At 38.7% G+C, this 18,821-nt stretch overlaps 1 protein-coding gene across 4 annotated transcripts in view; it reads left to right on the top strand.

Annotated features, from left to right (window-relative positions):
* The window catches only part of LOC137089012 (cadherin-7), a 206,627-nt gene that overhangs the window by 127,532 nt on the left and 60,274 nt on the right, over positions 1-18,821 (top strand). For all 4 annotated transcript variants that reach the window (XM_067452435.1, XM_067452437.1, XM_067452438.1 and 1 more), the window contains exon 5: positions 4,276-4,443. In XM_067452435.1, coding sequence (XP_067308536.1) covers positions 4,276-4,443 — 168 coding nt within the window. The remainder of the gene's footprint in view (positions 1-4,275; positions 4,444-18,821) is intronic.

The following is an 18,821-nucleotide window of genomic DNA, read 5'->3' on the forward strand; positions in this document are numbered from 1 at the left end:
TCAATGGCAACTAAAATGTGAAAGGTCCAAATCAATGCCGTTTTAAAGCACTTTTAAGGGCTTCAGAGGGTTCTGCACGATCCCAGATGAGGAATAGTGTCTTATCTAGTGGAAAAAACATTTATGCGTTTGAACCTAAATTGCTAATCTTTCGCTGCTCTGCGACACACCACGGATTGCGCAATCACACCGGAAAGGTCATGCTATACATAGGCAGAAGTACGTTCATAAATGTAGATTGTGGTATCTACTGTTATATCTAGAAGTACGTAGAAGTACGTAGACTAATACATACAATACAGACTAATACGCTTAAGGCTGTACTTCTGCCTACGAAGATCATTGAAAATCATTGTGTGAAGAAAAATCCTGGAATGTTTTCCTCAAAAACTTAATTTATTTTTGACTGAAAAAAAGAAAGACATGAACATCTTGGATGAGATGGCGGTAATGGTAAAATTTCAACACCACTTGTCAACCAGTTTCATAATACTGCTTGTGACCAGAACGGTTACAACCAGCTATACCAACATCAAACCAGCACTAACAATCATAAACCAGTTATGTTTTCAGAAGGGTTGTCAAGTCAGTTCACCTTTTTTATATAGCACTTATACAATATGGATAAAAAATACAGGAATATTTCGGCTTTTATTCAGTTTTTATTCGGTTCAGTTAAATTGTATAGATTATCAGTTGTTAATAGTTAATTTAATCTATAAAACAGTTCTGCACAAAATTATCTCATCCTCCAGTTTAGTTAAATTCTCATACAACAGTGTCAGTACAGTCAGATCAATAATATTGTTGAATACTGATAATATTGTGTCCCTAACTAAGTAAGCTAGAGATGACAGTGGCAAGGAAGAAGGAACCCAAACTCCATCCGGTGACAGAATGGAGAACAAACCTTGGGAGAAATTAGGCTCACTTGGGGGGCCAGTTCTCCTCTGGCAAACGAATGAACACTGTGTCATTATGATTCAGGCTGCATCACAAGTCAGAATTTAAAGGCTATAGCACCGTATTTTTTTTTTTTTTTTTTTTTTTTTTTTTTTTTTACATGTTCTGTGGTGTTCATGCGGTCAGTGTGACTTTGATTCGGGCTTGCATCTTTTTCTAATCTCGTTCCCTTTTCTTTTTCCCATCTTCATTCTACTGTGCTGTCAGTAAAAGGGAGAAAAAAAAATAAAGGTCTCTGACTGCCGAGTGTGAAATAACAGCAACACAATAACAGTAGATACCACTAACATGAGAGGATCTAAAACATTTATGAAAAACTGTTTGAAGAACCGCTTCAAGTGTTTGACTTACATTTTAATCCCAGTCGTCCATAGAGAACAAGTTCTTAATAAGATTCCACCATCCTTCAGCCTTGAGGGACAAGTAAAGTCACTAAACCTCAAGTGAAGTCACTAAAAATCATTGAAAAATACAACAAAATGCTTTTGTGGAATAGAGAGCTTTAATTTTATATTATAATGTCTTAAGGCTGGTCTCAGTCCCTGATCAGCCATTAGCACCACTGCCACACTCTCCCTTCAAAGCCCTGATCAGTTCCCCCTCACTCTGTCATCCCTTCGTCTCTCTGGTTCTTTTCTCCTCCCTCCTTTTCTGGTTCTTCCCTCCCTCTCTTCAATGCTCGTTAATCCAGACTGACTTGGCAGAAATGTATTCATACCGGCTGAGCTGCTGCACTTCTAACAAATGCTGCAAACACTAACTCAAATGGCACTTCTGAGGGCTGTGAAAAAAGAGAAATGCTTCAAAGTGGGACGCCACCACAGGTTTGTGAATAGTTAAATTCTGCCATCATTTACTCACCTTAATGTCGTTCCAAACCTGTGTGGTCTTATGTTTTCAGTGGAATACAAAGTAAAAGGTTTTGCGTAGCTCTTTCCATACTATGACAATTCAGTTACCAAGCTCCAAAAAAAGACATAAATTACCATAAAAGCATCATAAAAGTGGTTCATATGTCTTGTGCGTCATATTCCAAGTCTTCTGAAGTCATAGCTTTGCATGAGTCATTTTTCACTGATGCCACCAAAGCTCATCTAGCTTGCATCTCCAGATTCAATGCTGATTCTGACATTTTTAACTGATGATAAATTGTCTCAAAGAAGGCGTAGTGAGTAAATATAAAATTATGTTTGTTCTTTGGGAACAGTTAATTGGTTGAGGAAACATTCTTGCAGTCTTTTGACTTACATGTCAGTCTGTTTGTCACATAAAAGTATTGTACTTCATGAGTTTTATGATACTTTTATAGTGTATTTTTTTTCTTGCGTACTTCCATTATATATACAACCATTCAAATGTTTGATGTCAGATTTTTTTTCATTTGAATTAATATTTCAGTAACATTTAAGAAATTGATATACAAGATCTGATCTCAAGTGACAGTAAAGACACGACTAAAGAATCCTGAAAAAAATTATCAGTTTCCATCAAAATATTAAGGAGTGTGGCTGCTTTTAAAACATATATAATAATACAAACATTTATTGAGTAGCAATTTTCTGCAAGATCATGCACTGTAAAAAATATTGTTGGCTTAACTTAAAAAAAGTAAGTTACCTGGTCACTTTAAAATTTTGAGTTCATTGAAATTAAACATTTGAGTTAATACAACAAAGTAGATTGGTTTAATAAATAGAAACTTAAGAACACTCAAGACATTTTGTTGATTTGACAAAAGATAAAAAGTTGTAGTAACAAATCCTGTGTGAAACTGAAGAAATGGTTGCTGAAAGTTTACCTTTGCTACACAGGAACACATGTTCAAATTTATCAAAATAGAAGAATTTCACAACATTGATTTCACTGTAAAAAATTATTTATCAAAAAAGTAACCTGGTTGCCTTAAAATTTTGAGTTCATTGAAATAAAATGTTTGAGTTAATACAATGAACATTTTTGAGATTGGACAACCTTTATTAAAAGATTTTGAAAGCATATTGGGTAATTGTGTGTTTTATTTCTGATGACGCAATGAAACATGCCAAATAGTGCTATTTTTATGATTTATCACATTTTTATGTGGTTCATATACAAAAAATATTTTGAGTTTCTATTTATTAATAAACAAATTTCCTTTATTGTATCAACTCAAATTTTTAATTTCAATAAACTCACAATTGTAAGGCAACCAGGTTACTTACTTTTTTAAGTTAAACCAACAAAAACCAACAACATTTCTTTACAGTGTGTATTTTTGTAATCAAATAAATGCAGCCTTGGTGAGTATAAGAGACTTTCAGTTAAATAAAAAATCTTACCAACCCCAAAGTTTTAGCGTAGTTACATATAATATCTAAAAAAATATTAAAATATCTCAAAATTACAGCGCATGGTTGCGCAATGACATCAGGGTCAGTAAATGATGATAGAATTTCTGGGTGAACTTTTCTTTTAAATTGCAAGCTTAAATGACAACGCACCGGCCTCTGCGCTCTGACTCTGTGCCTGTCGGAGGGTCTGGTTTGTGACCCAGAGGCTTGTGAGAGGCTTTCATTCAGGGTTACAGGGGGGCTGTAGTCATTTGAAAAAATCACTCCTGCTTCTTTGTGCCGTAGAGTGGAATTGTGAAGTGAGCACAGGGCGATTCTACACACAGTGGGGACTGTGTGGCCAATCTCTATGTGTGAGCGTAAGGTTTGAGAATAGAATGATGGGTATTTGTGTGTATGACAGGCTAGAAAGAATGAGGCAGAGAGAAGGAGCGAGAGAGTGAAAGATGAATTTTACCACACGCACGGATCTATTGTGCGAATGTTTGTGTAGCAGTCTGTGTATTGTCTCTCTGTCTATGTGGATAATGGACTTCCTTCGTGTTTTGATTCCATTTGGCCGTCTAATGAAACCTAATTAATTTTGTTGACATTTGTGGACCCCACGCTGATATGAACGAGAGGGCTTTTTCTCCTGGAGGTTTGTGAATGCTAATCAAGGATATTAACCTAATTCTGTCGTGTATGCATTGCATGGCATTCTTTTTTACTCATTAGCAGGAATTAGCATTCTGAACCGTAGCACTTTGAAAGGTCTCGTCCTATATGGAGTATAGTGTGTATCCATAGTTAAACTTCCTTGAGATATTTGAATAATCTTCCATTGTAGACTGTTGTCGAATGGCAGGAGTCTCGCATGGGTGACCTTGTCCGATGGGACGCTTTTCTACAAGTTTACAGTCAGAGAACACATGGTTATTTGATTTAAGGAGATGATTGAATTTGTGAGGCGCTTCTCACTTTGTCTCTCATTCTCCCTCAGGCATCCTGCGCACTGCAGTTCCTGATCTGGATAGAGAAGCGCAGGATCAGTATCTGGTAGTCCTGCAAGCTAAAGACATGGGCGGACATCTTGGTGGCCTGTCAGGAACCACTACAGTGACTGTACGATTGACGGATGTCAACGACAACCCTCCACGCTTCATACAAAGTGAGTAACTTTTAACGTGTCACATCAAGTCTATGTCCCTTACAGAAGTTTTCCAGGCTGCCAGTAGTGTCTGTCAAATTACCATAGTAGCGACAATAAAAGCCATGTTTGAAAAAATACACTCTTTGAAGTACATCCCATGTAGAGCTGTTTGTGCTCCTAAAACCCGCATGAGAATTCACCCTTTTTTAAATCTATGGGTTCCCACAGGAATTACAGGGAGTTTTTAGAATGGTAGTTTTTAGTTTAAAGTGAATTCAAATTAACTTTCACATTTTCACAACATAAATTATGCACAATCAAACACAGTTTTTTAAGTGATGTGCTTTAACAGCATGAGTTTAATAACATGTTATTAAATAAGGACTAAAATGGTTGTCTTATTCTTGTGCTACTTTCAGTACCATTCAAAAGTTTGGGGTCAGTTTAAATTATTTAAAAGAAAGTGTAAATTGACAGTGACAGTAAAGACTTTGTTACACAAGAAGTCTGTTTCCCCAAAAAAGCATTAAGCAGCACAACTGTTTTTAACATTGATAATATTATAATAGTATCTGAATGTATCTAATGTCTAATGTTTTTTGAGATCAATCAGCATATTAGAATGATTACTGATCGATCATGTTACATTGAAAACTAGAGTAATGATGCTGAAAAATCATTTTTGCAATCATAGGAATCTATGACATTTTAAAATACATTTAAATAGAACACAATTACTTTACATGTTAATATTTTACAATATTACTCTTTTACTGTATTTTTAATGAAAGTCTCTTTAAGTGATGTTCGCCACAGAAATGGTTGAGATCAAAACTGAAATTCTAAAAACATTTGAAGTTTCAGAGGAAACCAATGGCGAATTATAACATACTTTCATGAGTTTGTGTGACTGTCATGACTTTAGTGATTTTGTTTCAGAGTTAGGTTTGATCATATATTTGTGTGTCAATTCTTATGATTTCACCAATTCTAACAGCTTGTAATAAAACCAGATTGGCAAGTTAACATTCTAGGTTAGCCTTCAACCTAACGGCCCACTGAAGTACCTTGAAAGGCGCAACATTATTCAATGTGTTGACATAATTTCCCCTGAAACATGAAGACAGAGTGGGATATAGCAAGCAGTTCCTACTCCTCTTTTTTAAAACATCAAATAGCATTCCGTTTATATATCACAGTTTGACTAGACCTTTTCAGCTCGGTAAAGCCACAGTTTCCTCCTAATTGCTAACCGTTTCTTTTCATAATGTCTTGCATATTGCTTTGAAATACAGCATTCTGTGCACAATTCAAACGGATTTGATGTTTTGTTGTCTGTGCTGACTCGCACATGTGATCTGCTCTGTGCTATCGTGTCTCTGGACCGGAGCAGACTGTGTGCTTCGGAGGTGTGCGTGACACTAATGTGAAACCAGACTTCATTTGCCTCAACTGAAAGCAAATCTTTCTGAATCATTCCCTATTGCCTTTATAGTGCACTATGTGCCATTCAGAGAATGTTGAAAATAGTAATTGTGTGAACAAGTGACCGAATTCAGCCGCAACATCAGCGTCTATTTAGATGCTGTGATGAAAAGCTTTTAATATCATAAAGATCCGTGATTTATTTTAGCAGAAGTGAGAGACTTCCCACTGAAGCTAAGCAGGGCTGAGCCTGGATGGGAGACCAGCTGGGAAAAACAGGTAGCTGCTGAAAGAGGTGTTAGTGAGGCCAGTAGTGGGCGCTCACCCTGTGGGCTGTGTGGGTCCTAACGCCCTAGTTTAGTGATGGGGACACTATACTGTCAAAAAGCACGGTCCTTCGGATGAGACGTAAAAAAGCACGGTCCTTCGGTCCATCTTTCCTGTGGGGTAGGGGTGTAACTTCGGCATTTTTGCCAAATTTGCCCATTAGCCTCTGTGTATCATGGCCTTCCAATCATCCCCATATCCTAATTGGCTTAATCACTCCATCTCCTCTCCACCAATCAGCTGGTGTGTGGTGGCATTCTGGTGCAAAATGGCTGCTGTTGCATCATGCATCTGCACATTGGTGGTGGTTAAGGAGATTTCCCCCTTCCATGTAAAGTGCTTTTAATGCCTAGAAAAGCACTATATAAATGTAAAAAAATATATTATATCTTCTCAATGTGAATTTTGCCATTGTTTTGGAACATACCAGCTTATCCATAACCTTAAGGCTAACATATTCATACTAAAAGCTTATATATATATATATATATATATATATATATATATATATATATATATATATATATATATATATATATATATATATATATATATATATATATATATATATATATATATATATATATATATATATATATATATATATATATTAGCTTTTAGTTATAATATATATATACACCAGGGGGGCTTTAATGTCATGATTTCCCTTATGAAAATAAGTGCTAGTAACTAATAAGTAACTTCAAGTTTATTTTATGAAGTATACTTAAGTAATGTTCAAGTATATTATATTTTATACTTTTCATTCAGTAACATTAGGCAGTTTTGATTTACATGCTGTTTAATGTTTGATGATCGCCATTATTTTACAGTTCACAGCGTAAACAATATTCTATCACTTGTTTCTGCTTCTTCCTTGTCTGTGTTTTTAGCTGAAGATTCTGTACAAGAAGATTCGCAATAGCACCCCCTGCCATATAATAGTGAAAACATGGATAGTTTAGGGAAACTCTAATCTGATCTGCCGGTGATTTGATTTCACCCTGAAACTCAGTCTTACACTTTTGTTTTTTTGATCACGCCTCTTGTGGTCTGACTGGTTGAAGGACAGCCATTTGCATACAGAGTAATTTGAATATACTTGTTGATCACGCTTCTTGTATAAAATACAGAGCAGACTACCCAAACCAATGTTCAATCTTAAATTGAGCTTGGTCTGGTGATAGCCAGACAAGGGAAAGAGTTGATTTTTTACATTTACACTACCAGTGGAGTAGACAACATAAAAATTCAGATGCAGAAATGCAGAATTAGAAACATATCTGTTTTATATTACAATTAGTATTTTCAAACAATGTAAGTTCATAAGACTGTATATGTAAAACTATGTAAAAAAAAAGGTATATTTAACAGGCTACTCAATCAAAAAATTAAACTCAATTTTAAACTCAATTTTAAAATTAAAGTTTGAATTTGAATACTTAATTATAGCTTTTAAAATATTTTCCGATCAAAAGATTGAGTACAAGTACAGGACAAATATAATTCGTTGTTTCTGTCAGTATAAGTCAAGTATACTTAAGTGCAATTTTAAATATATCTCTGAGAAGTATATAAAAAGTAGACTGAAAGCATAATTCCTTCTTTCTTATTTTTCATTTAAAATAAGTATACTATTAGAACACTTGAATAAAAGTATTTTTAAGGGTTAGCAGTCATTTAAAGCTCGACATAAGCCACCATTGCCATCAAAAACAGAAGTTAAACAATGACATTGAGTACATCCAGCAGATTTTACATTACTTTGGGATTTTTGTTGGAAACTATCGTTGCCATGGTAAATTTAAATACATCATAATATGGTACAGTAGTGCATATTATCTAAACATGTTGAGCTGTGAAGAGAAGACAGGTATAAATCATATCACTCTCCCATTTTCCCATCCCCTTCCTGTTGTTTCCCTCAATAAGAGTGGAAAAATCCCACAACATTTCATTTGTGTCATTTTGTTTTTCCTATTTCTAAATACAGGAGGCAGGAGAACTAGAGTTATAGGTTGGTTTTAAGAAAGAGCCTTATCTAGTGCTCACTGCCAGCTGTTTAACTGTGCCTGCATAAGGGCCTTAACACTATCAAATGGAGCCACCCTCCAGTTCTGCTCAATTGCATACCAGCCCTTTATTAGAATGGTCAAAGCAGGATTCTTTCTCTCCCGACGTCAGCTCTGCCCTTCTCTTTCTCATGTTTTTTTTACCGGGGTGAGCCGGGGTGAGATTATCTAAAGACTGAAGAGAGGGTGTGTGGGGAAAATATATCAAAGTCTCACCCAGGTAGACGTTCAGGTTCACTGGGCAAGGCTGGGTAAATCTCCTCGTATTTGAAAGCCGATTTAGAAATCTCTCTGGGAATTCACTTCAGATAAAAGCAAACAAATTACAGGCGTTTTGGGAGCTGTTTTGACCATTGCAATTACGTTTGAAGAATGTTGCGGGGAGGCTGATGCATCACTTGGTATAATAGATGCAGACTCAGGTGCAGGGGGAGTTGAGGTGGTTTCTGCTTTTAACAGCCTTGGCTGCTGTGTTGGGCAGCCGAGAGGAGCTGAGCAGTGCACTGTGCCCGTGATGGATGGATGGGTAGATTGTTTGACGGATGACTACATAGGTACGCCTGTTAAGATCAGTGTCTTTTTTATGAGGCGACGAGATAAGAAGCAACGATACAGAAAAGGTTTCATCATAAATATTACTAATTTATTTCCCCTGAGTCTTACTGCTGGATACAGATGAAGAGAGCGAGAGAACAAAAGAGAAAGAGAGGGGGAAAGATGAAAAAAGAGAAGAGAGGGAGTTTAAGAATAGAGAAACCAAATGATAATCACCATAATTTGTCCATGGTGAGAAAGCAAAAACAAGAAAAAAGGACTGACAGGGAGATGGAGATGGAAAGGAGAGGAGAGGTGATGGTGACACAAGAAAAAGGACAGCTTAACTCCGCTCCGAGAATGGAATCAATTTTATTTATGGGAGTGTGTGTCTGCCTGTATGTGTGTCTCTGCGCCCACTCACACCTGTAAATCATCTATTACATCCTGTCTACACTGAAAGCATCAAAGCTGCACGCCAGCAATGTTGAATATACTAATCAGCTGCAGGCTACACTTAAGCAACTTGAGTAAAATTATTAAAAATTGAATATTTAAAGTATTCATTGGGACCAAAGTATTCATAGACATTATTTTATTTGCATTTTCATTTTTAAATTAAACGATTCCAGTTAATTAAAAAAGTTTATTTAATTATCATGTTAATAATTTAAAATGTATTTGTCATCTTTTTAAATTAAACTTATATTTTTTCATTTTATTCTGATTAATCTTTTGCATGCACTAGCTCTTGAGTTGGCATAAATGTCCAAATATAGGGTGCAGCAATCAAATGAACCATGCCTGATTTAATTGGGCATTAAACTGAAACAAATTGGTGTTAAAATAATTAAAGTCAAAAATTTCAGCTACAAATTTAATAATAAATAAACTTTTTTTTGTCTTTTTACACACATCAGCTCTGCAGCATATTTTGAATGATTATGATGGATGCAATATTGGACCTACGGGTGGGGTGCAGAGTTAAATTGGTTAACTATGTTAATATTTATACAACAGTAAGGCATAACATGATGGCACCTGTTTTTTGGTGGGATATATTAGCTAGCAAGTGAACATTTTGTCCTCAAAGGTAATGTGTTAGAAGCAGGAAAAATAGGCAAGCGTAAGGATTTGATTGCGTTAGGCCAAATTGTGATCGGTAGACGACTGGCTCAGAGCATCTCCAAAACTGCAGCTCTTGTGGCGTATTCCCGGTCTGCAGTGGTCACTATCTATCAAAAGTGGTCCAAGGAAGGTACAGTGGTGAACCAGAGGCGGCCAAGGCTCAATGATGTATGTGGGGAGTGAAGGCTGGCCTGTGGGGTCTGATCAAACAGCCATTGTAGCTCAAATTGCTCAAGCTTTGTTGGTTCTGATAGAAAGCTTGTTCCGTATGGGCCTGCATAGCTGCAGACCAGTCAGGGTGCCAATGGGAAGAAGGAAAGCTGGCGGAGGCTGTGTAATGCTTTGGGCAATTTTCTGCTGGGAAACCTTGGGTCCTGCCAGACCATGGACACCCTTTCATGGAAACATGAAACATCCCCCACACCATTACACCACCACCACCAGCCAGCACAGTGGTATCAAGGCATGATGGATCCATGTTCTCATTTTGTTTACGCCAAATTATGACTCTACCATCTGAATATCTCAACAGAAATCGAGACTCATCAGGCAACATTTTTCCAGTCTTCGTCTGTTCAATTTTGGTGAGCTCGTGCAAATTGTAGCCTCTTTTTCCTATTTGTAGTGGAGATGAGTGGTGCCCGGTGGGGTCTTCTGCTGTTGTAGCCCATCCGCCTCAAGGTTGTGCGTGTTGTGGCTTCACAAATGCTTTGCTGCATACTTCGGTTGTGACAAGTGGTTATTTCAGTCAAAGTTGCTCTTCTATCAGCTTGAATCAGTCGACCCATTCTCCTCTGACCAGACCAGGCATCAACAAGGCATTTTCGCCCACAGGACTGCCGCATACTGGATGTTTTTCCCTTTTCACACCATTCTTTGTAAACCCTAGAAATGATTGTGCATGAAAATCCCAGTAACTGAGCAGATTTTAAAATACTCAGACCGGCCCGTCTGGAACCAACAATTATGCCACGCTCAAAATTGCTTAAATCACCTTTCTTTCCCATTCTGATATTCAGTTTGGAGTTCAGGAGATTGTCTTGACCAGGACCGCACCCCTAAATGCATTAAAGCAACTGCCATGTGATTGGTTGATTATATATAGGTTAATTGCATTAATGATAAATTAAACAGGTGTAATAATCCTTTAGGTGAGTGTATATTCATACATATATTTCAGATGAACAGAAAAACAGGACTGGAATAGCTCTGCAGTGCATTAAAAAAAAAGAAGCAATTCTTCAATATAAAGCATGATACAACCAACACTGTCATCGTTTTTAATATGTTTATGTTTTGCTGCTCGTGTTCAGTGTAGACACAGTGTTTTTCCATCTGTCTCTTCTCATGTCTTCCCTCCCTCCCTCTCTCCCTCTCTCTCTCTCCATTTCTCACACATGCCATTTACACACTCACCGACTGGCTCATGAGAGGAGACTCACGTGTGTGCTCACAGGAATACACATCAGCTTCTGTGTCGCACGCACATACACATTCATGTCACATACACATCTTCGACAGTTCATCAGGCTGAGGGAGGAGAGAGGATGGCTGGAGATGGAGAAACTCGTAGGTGACAAGCTTTGTCATCAACCCTTAAGGGCTAATTTTCATTCTGCATCCTTTCTCTCGTTGGCTTTCTGTGTGTCTCCTTGATAAGTCAGTTTCATCTTCTTCAGCCCCCCTTGCCCTTCTGCCCTCAGCTGGCATTGCATTTAAAGGCTCTTCGTTGGTCAGTAGTGCACACAGACAATAAAATACTGTTCATCATAACACTTACTGTGTGCTCTTAGCAGATCATAAAGCCTGTTTATTTACACTCTCATCAAAGCATAAAGCTCATTTAGCCTTCTAGATTTGCATTATGGATTCATGCAGTCAAGTTCAACAGGCCATTAGGACTGATGCATATGTTCTTTTGTGTATAATGGCAATAACACGCCACAGTTTGGATGTAACTATGCACCCTGTAAACTCATCTCAGCCTCCGCTGGAATCCATTTCAAAAGTAAAGGAAGCAGAAAATGCAAAGAATTAGTTGCCTGGCGTCTCACCAGTTTTGTCTGATGTTGTCTGTAGTGAGAGCAAAGAGGTTTTATGCACGGCCAAAAACGCATCCCTTGTGACTTTTCCCAATAAATTCATATGTGTGGGAGTGGTTTAAGCGCTTTCTCTCTTGGTAGTGGGATATGGGCTTCCGGGTCCTGAACACTAAATTAAAATGAAAGTACCTTCACAATTAATTCTATTCAGTGTGGCCTCCCACCATCAGCGAGCTTCTATGGCTATTTGTATTTGCGAGTCTTGTCCAATCCCATAAGGTTAAATATCTGTGTTTTCGCTGTGCATGACGCGATAAAGACGCGAAATGCGTGTCTGAATCCGTAAAGATGCGGCCCTAGGGCGACTTCTTCAAGCGTGAAGGAGGGATGAAGGAAGGAAGGGATGAGAGGAACACTAATAGCCTCATCTTGGCCATACCAGCCCGCTGTAATCACAGAAGTCTGAGTCGTTTTCATCTCACGCTGTGCTCAAAAACACTGCAGAAGATGTGCCTTTTTCCGGTAGCCGGTGAGCTTGTGGCTCCTTATCTGTGACGCGTAGTCTGGTCTTTGTCCATTTCCTCGAGTCAGTTTTGCTGGAGAGGTACTCAGCCATGTGTTCTGATCGGATAATTTGTTGACTGATTCGGCTGATTGGGTTTGGTATGAAAAAGGCAAGCAGGCAACGCGCTTCTGACTTGGCGGCTGCCTGTGGGGTCTCCTCAGGGGGCTATAGACAGCAGTGGGGCATGAAAACGTCCCTGAAATCGCTCCGTCATATCACAACGCCCAATTAGAGCTGGGATTGGATGGCCCATGGTTCCACATGAGGCACTGGTAGCACTGCGGTCATTTGTGGTGATTACTGCAGCTTTGCGTCTGCCCCCTTGCACTTTATGTGCAGGTCCAGATCTCGAGTAGAGTGTATTTGAGGTGAAACGTCAAAGGCATCCGGGAGTGACTGGCTGTACACTGTTTTACTGTCATTAATGAGAGAAAACTATAGTAGAGTAGCACTGAAAAGCCTTTTTGAGGTTTCAATCACTAGCAATACGACAGATCAAAAAGACCTATCCAGTCTTTTCTCAAGAGGCCAAATTATCTGCAAAAGAACCTTTACTTTTTCTTGTGCAATACTAAGCTTCCTGCATCAGTAGTTCTCTGCTGGTTTTGCTACAGAACTCAAAACCATTACTGTTTTATTAAGTTTTCTACAGACTAGTTGGAAATCACAATTATTTTATTATTTTAACAGGCAGAGTTTTATCTCTTTAGGTAGCCTGGACATCTGACAGACCTTTAATGGTAAACATTTTTACTTAATTTTGGAAAATGGATGTAATTTTTCATATTTTTGTTTATTTATTTGTTTATTTATTAAACACTATAATGCCAATAGTTTTTGGACGCCTCCCTTTACATTACTATTAACTTCACATTAACTTCCTTAGAGTTAAATATGGAGTTGGATCTATAACAGCTTTGCAGCTATAACAGCTTCAACTCCTATGCGAAGGCTTTCCACAAGATTTAAGAGTGTGTTTATGGGGATTTTTAGCTATTCTTCTATAAGCGCATTTGTAAGGTCAGGCACTGATGCTGAATTAGAAGGCCTGGTTTGCAGTCTCCGCTCTAAATAATCCCAAAGTGGTTCTGTCAGGTTGAGGTCAGGACTGTACAGGCCAGTCAAGTTCCTCCACACCAAACTCACCAAACTACTTATGGATCTTGGTTTGTGCACTTGTGCGCAGTCATGTTGAAACCGGAAGGGGCCTTCCCCAAATGGTTCTCACAAAGTTGGGAGCATGAAATTGTCCAAAATGTCTAAGAGTTCCTTTAACTGGAACTAAGGGGCCTCCATCCACTGTCTGATTCACCACTGCATCCGACGCTTTGCATTGCACTTGGTGATGTAAGGCTTGGATGCAGCTGCTTGGCCATGGAAACCCATTCCATGAAGCTCTCTACTCACTGTTCTTAAACTGATCTAAAGGCCACACGAAGTTCGGAGGTCTATAGTTATTGGCAGAAAGTTGGCGACTTCTGCACACTGTGCACCTTAGTATGCGCTGACCCCACTATGTAATTTTTTCTGGGCACGACTTTGTGGTTGAGTTGCTGTTGTTCCCAATTGCTTACAATTTGTTATAATACCACTAACAGTTCACCGTGGATTATTTAGTAGTGAGGACATTTCCTGAATGGTCTTATTGCACAGGTGGCAACCTATCACGGTACCACGCTTGAATTCTCCTGAGGGCGACCCATTCTTTCACAAATGTTTATAAAAGCATTCTGTATGCCTAGGTGCTTGATTTTATACACATCTGGCTATGTAAGTGATTGGAACACCCGAATTCAATGATTTGGAGCAGTGCTGGTGTCCCAATACTTTTGGTAATATAGTGTATATTTATTAGCCTAGAAATCTAGACGCACCCTAGCGGCAGCAAATCTAATCTACCGCGAGTGTCGTCTAGCAACTCTGAATACTTTCTCTCAGCTGTAAAAACCAAACTCTGGTCAGGCCAATCACATTGACCCTCATTTATCAAAAGTGCGTACACCAAATTTTCAACGTACACCTGGTGTACAACCAAAACCACGGTGACTTTGAGATTTATCAATTTCGACGTTGGCGTACGGCACACATTAAATTCTACGCCAGCTCAGGAGGTGGTGTACGCACGTTTTGAGTTAGTGCGAAAATGTGCAGAAAAACAATTCCTATTACCACTGACAAAGATATGCTATATTATGACCCACTGAAAAAAACAAAAACAACAACATAGTTTTAAACTTCAGTGTTTATTTTTGTGCAACATGGAGTTCAACGTTTAATTCGTGTGACTTTACCAAAGCATTTGATTTGTAGGCATGTTCCTCCAGTTGCGAGCCCATTCGCTTTACCTGACGTTTCAGGGTTAGGCCCGGCAGCTGCGCACAGACTGGGACTGAAAATAATTCAGACAGACAAAATAATAAAAATTACATTCTTCTTAATAAAATAATAAAAATGAATGGTACTCCACATCACACCATCATCACTATTGTACACCCCAATACAGGTGACGTGATATGAAATAATAATTGCTTCAAAAAATCCAAACAGCTATTTAAACTGCTGGAGTGCGCTTCTCAACCCCCACACTATTAACAATACTCGTAATTTGGGTCCATATTTTGTTTTTGTGGGTGCCTTTAATCCCACTCTTTAAACTCCCAAATAAAACAATTTCGTTTTTTTCCACCTGCTGGTGATTGTCTCGATCTCCACGTCGAAGTTTTGCTTCTTTGCCGTCTTCCGTGTGTCCATGGTGTAAAATGAGGGTGTGGGGGAGGCAGAGACTTGAATATATAGGGGCGTGTTATTCTAATGACGATCGTTTTCAGCCGCGGCATGTATCAAGGGCAAGTATTGCGTACACCTGGTTTGCAGAGGTGCGCACAACTTCATAAATGAGCCGGTAAGCGTGTAAGCATAATCTTACGCCAACATATACGCCCGTTTCTACAAAAGATTGATAAATGAGGGCCAATGTGTATAGAGTCGGTGGGCGGGGCTTAACATGATGATGGCAGAGTTGCGCTTGCGTTCTACTAGTAAACACAGAGGCTGGGGAACGGCGGTCTTTCGATTCAGCTTTGACCACGAATCTGGAAGACTTGGAGTTAAGCTTTTCTCTGAGAAAAGAACAAAGAACGGCACTGAAGTCATTCTTAAAAAGGGAAGATGTGTTCGGAGTTTTGCTGACCGGATACATCGAAAGTTTAATCTGTCAACGATCTCCACTTCACCTTCTTCATAGCTCTGGTTGGTTTTAGCACTGGTAGCTCTATCCTATCGCGTGCAGAGGAAGTTTGAAAGACAACCGTTTATCCCGCCCCTCGGATTGAGCCCCGTCAATGGTGAGTTTCCAGACCAAACATCTTGATGTGGGTCTGGCTTGTCAGGCTACTGTATATATTACTATAAATATAGATTATTATTTAGTGTGTATTACTGTATATTAAGTGTTATTATTAAATCATATTTATTTGTATATATTCTTTAATTCGTTTTTTTTTTTTTTTCATTCAGTATTTATTTCTAATTATTACCTAGTTCTAGCAAAAACCTTTAGATCGCGCAGGCTGACAGAGTCAGACCCTTTACTCATTTGGTAGCAATCACATCATTATCTACAATACATAGCGCAGATGATTGGTTGCGGTTGCATCAGTGTTCAATGAGCTGCGGTTCAACCTTTAAATACTGGTAGTTTGCTGTTAGCAGTCTGCAGCACGCTTTCAGAAACCCTCCACCTTCCCCAGCTCCACCTGTATAGATCTGCTACGGGGTTACTGCATTTATGTTACATGTACAGCAGCATGTCTTACATGCTCACAGCAATGTCTGTGAACATGTTAGCTGTAGCAAGCCAAATACATTAACACTGTCATGTCCATTACCATGTCAATCCCTCAGAGAGATGTCATGACAAAATCTTTTTGTATAATGGGTATTTATAAATTAATATATAAACAGTAGCTGCCTGGTTTTCCAGGATGAACTTATGATGTGCAACGTGTCATTATGTGTCATTTTCCTATCAGCCTTTAAAACTTTTAAAAGGTTGTCTCATAACATTAACAAAAGAATATGAGAAGCAAAAGTTGATAAGCCTATTTATTTTGCTGTCCTAATTTTGCATTTTTATGCAGTGATTTGCATTTTATTATTTGCATTGAGCACTGCTCTTTTGCTAAGACAACCCGCCACTGTAGATATTCCATCAACAAAAGAAGCTCTTGAATCTGACACAAGGGTGACAAAATTCGGTTATTTTCTAACTTCCGAGCAGGTGGATAGCGACATGAGCTGTAGGGGAAACTTTTTAGGTGAGTGTTGGTTCATTGTGTGAGTTTTTGAGGAATAACCCAGAGCCAAACGTCAGCAATGGAATCAATCAGGAGGTTGGCCGTTGTTCTATCGGCGACAGTGAGAGTGGAGTGCGGGAAAATGGTCAACGATTTCGCTTTTCTTGTCATCTACCCTGGCAGAGTGCCTTCACGCAGAATAATAGGAGTTAGAGCCATTCTTCTTGTATGGAGGCAGAGAACGAGTGATGTGGAGGGGGTGGTGGGGGTAGGTAAGAGGGAAGTGATTTCCATGCTAATGGGAATGTTCCCGGCAGGCCTTTCTGTCTGCGCCTATGTCTCTATGATGAATGCAGCCGTCGGACTGCCAGCGCGACGGGGGTCTCGCACCAAACCGTGAACTCGCAACTTCCTCTCTCACGCACGATGCTGAAAAGAAAGTGAAGTGGGGGCTCGCATAGAACTGAAAGGGAGTGCGGACCCTGAGCTCTGGCTCCATAAACTAGTCAATTTCTAGATTATTTCTTTGAAGTTTCACTGCTTCTGGACACTGGCCTGTGCATTGACGTCTTTTATTATTTAACATGCCATAATATACATGATGGTGAGTAATTGGAGAATTAAGTATTTAAAGAAACAGTGCTCTGGGGAAGTTTTTTTTTTTTTTTTACTTTTTAGATTACAGGCACAATGAATCATAGGACCAATTTAGTTATACAGCACAATTTGCCAGGGCTCTTTAAGGGCATTGTCGATAGAGGTCAGCATACAATGATCTAATTCTTACAGTTAGTACTGAAATATTGCAGCACGTTAGTCTAACCTGGGTTTTTAAATGATGCCTTGACCTGAGGTGTCCTGGGGGAGTCAGACACAGCCTGACAATATACACCAGGAGGCCTGGACACAATTGTCGCGGTTATTAAAGTGGAATTATGAAGGGAGGGATTTGATATTAAAGCCATTTTGAGCTGAGGGTGTGGGTTTGTTTTGATTACCCCACAGCCCCAGTGGTCTTAGAGTGAGAGAAATAGAGTGAGAGTCCTCTGGAGGTATTAACACCCTGAAGCAACCACACAACACTGATTTAACCACCTGTATTTCTCCACAGAAACAGTGCAGCCCATATTGACATAAACACAATCTCTGTCCCTTCTCCTTCTCATTTTCTGTCTACACCCCCCCCCCCCCCCCCTCCCACATCCACTCTCCTCCTCAAAGCAATATCGGTCACCATTCCCAGTCTGCTTTCTCTTTTTCCATAATTTTTCTCTTCTTCTAAGAAACTTGTTGTCCACATACTGCAAAGTTTGGGTCTGGCAACTGCAAGAATCTATGTCAGTCAGTCAGTCAGTCAATCAATCAGTCAGTCAGTCAGTCAGTCAAATGTAATTTATTTCTGTGATGGCAATGACAGAATCAGCATCACTACTTCTTGAGTGTCACATGACCCTTCAAAAAACCTTTTTTATTAGTATCAATGTTGAAAACAGTTATGCTGCTTGATCATTTTCTAGGAACCCTGGTAGATGTTTTTTTTCAGGATTCTTTGATGAATGGAAAGTTCAAAAGAACAATATTTATTGGAAATATATTTGTTTGTACATTTTTTTTTATATAAATGCCTTTACTGTCATTTCTGATAAATGTATGTATTCATCAAATAGATTTACGTCAAACAATGTCATAAATAAAAAATACATTTATTTAATTATTTATTTCACTTCGATCTGTTTGGAAGTTAGATATTTTTTTAACAATGTAATATTAGCAAAATACATATCATCACCTAGCAGTCGCTGCCATCAGAATGACATGTCACTGCCATCAGAATGAAACGTCCTTGTGTCGTTGTATATGGATAAGACAATTAAGATTGCATAGTCATGTTGTCAATATAACAGTCTGGAGGGATGTAAACTATGGCTAAAGGTTTGATGACAATTATTGTAAATTGTAAGTTACACCTTAGTGTATGTGGGAGTTTGATTGCAAGATACAGGACAAG

Source organism: Pseudorasbora parva, chromosome 9 (genome assembly GCF_024679245.1).
Source record: "Pseudorasbora parva isolate DD20220531a chromosome 9, ASM2467924v1, whole genome shotgun sequence".
NCBI lineage: Eukaryota > Metazoa > Chordata > Actinopteri > Cypriniformes > Gobionidae > Pseudorasbora > Pseudorasbora parva.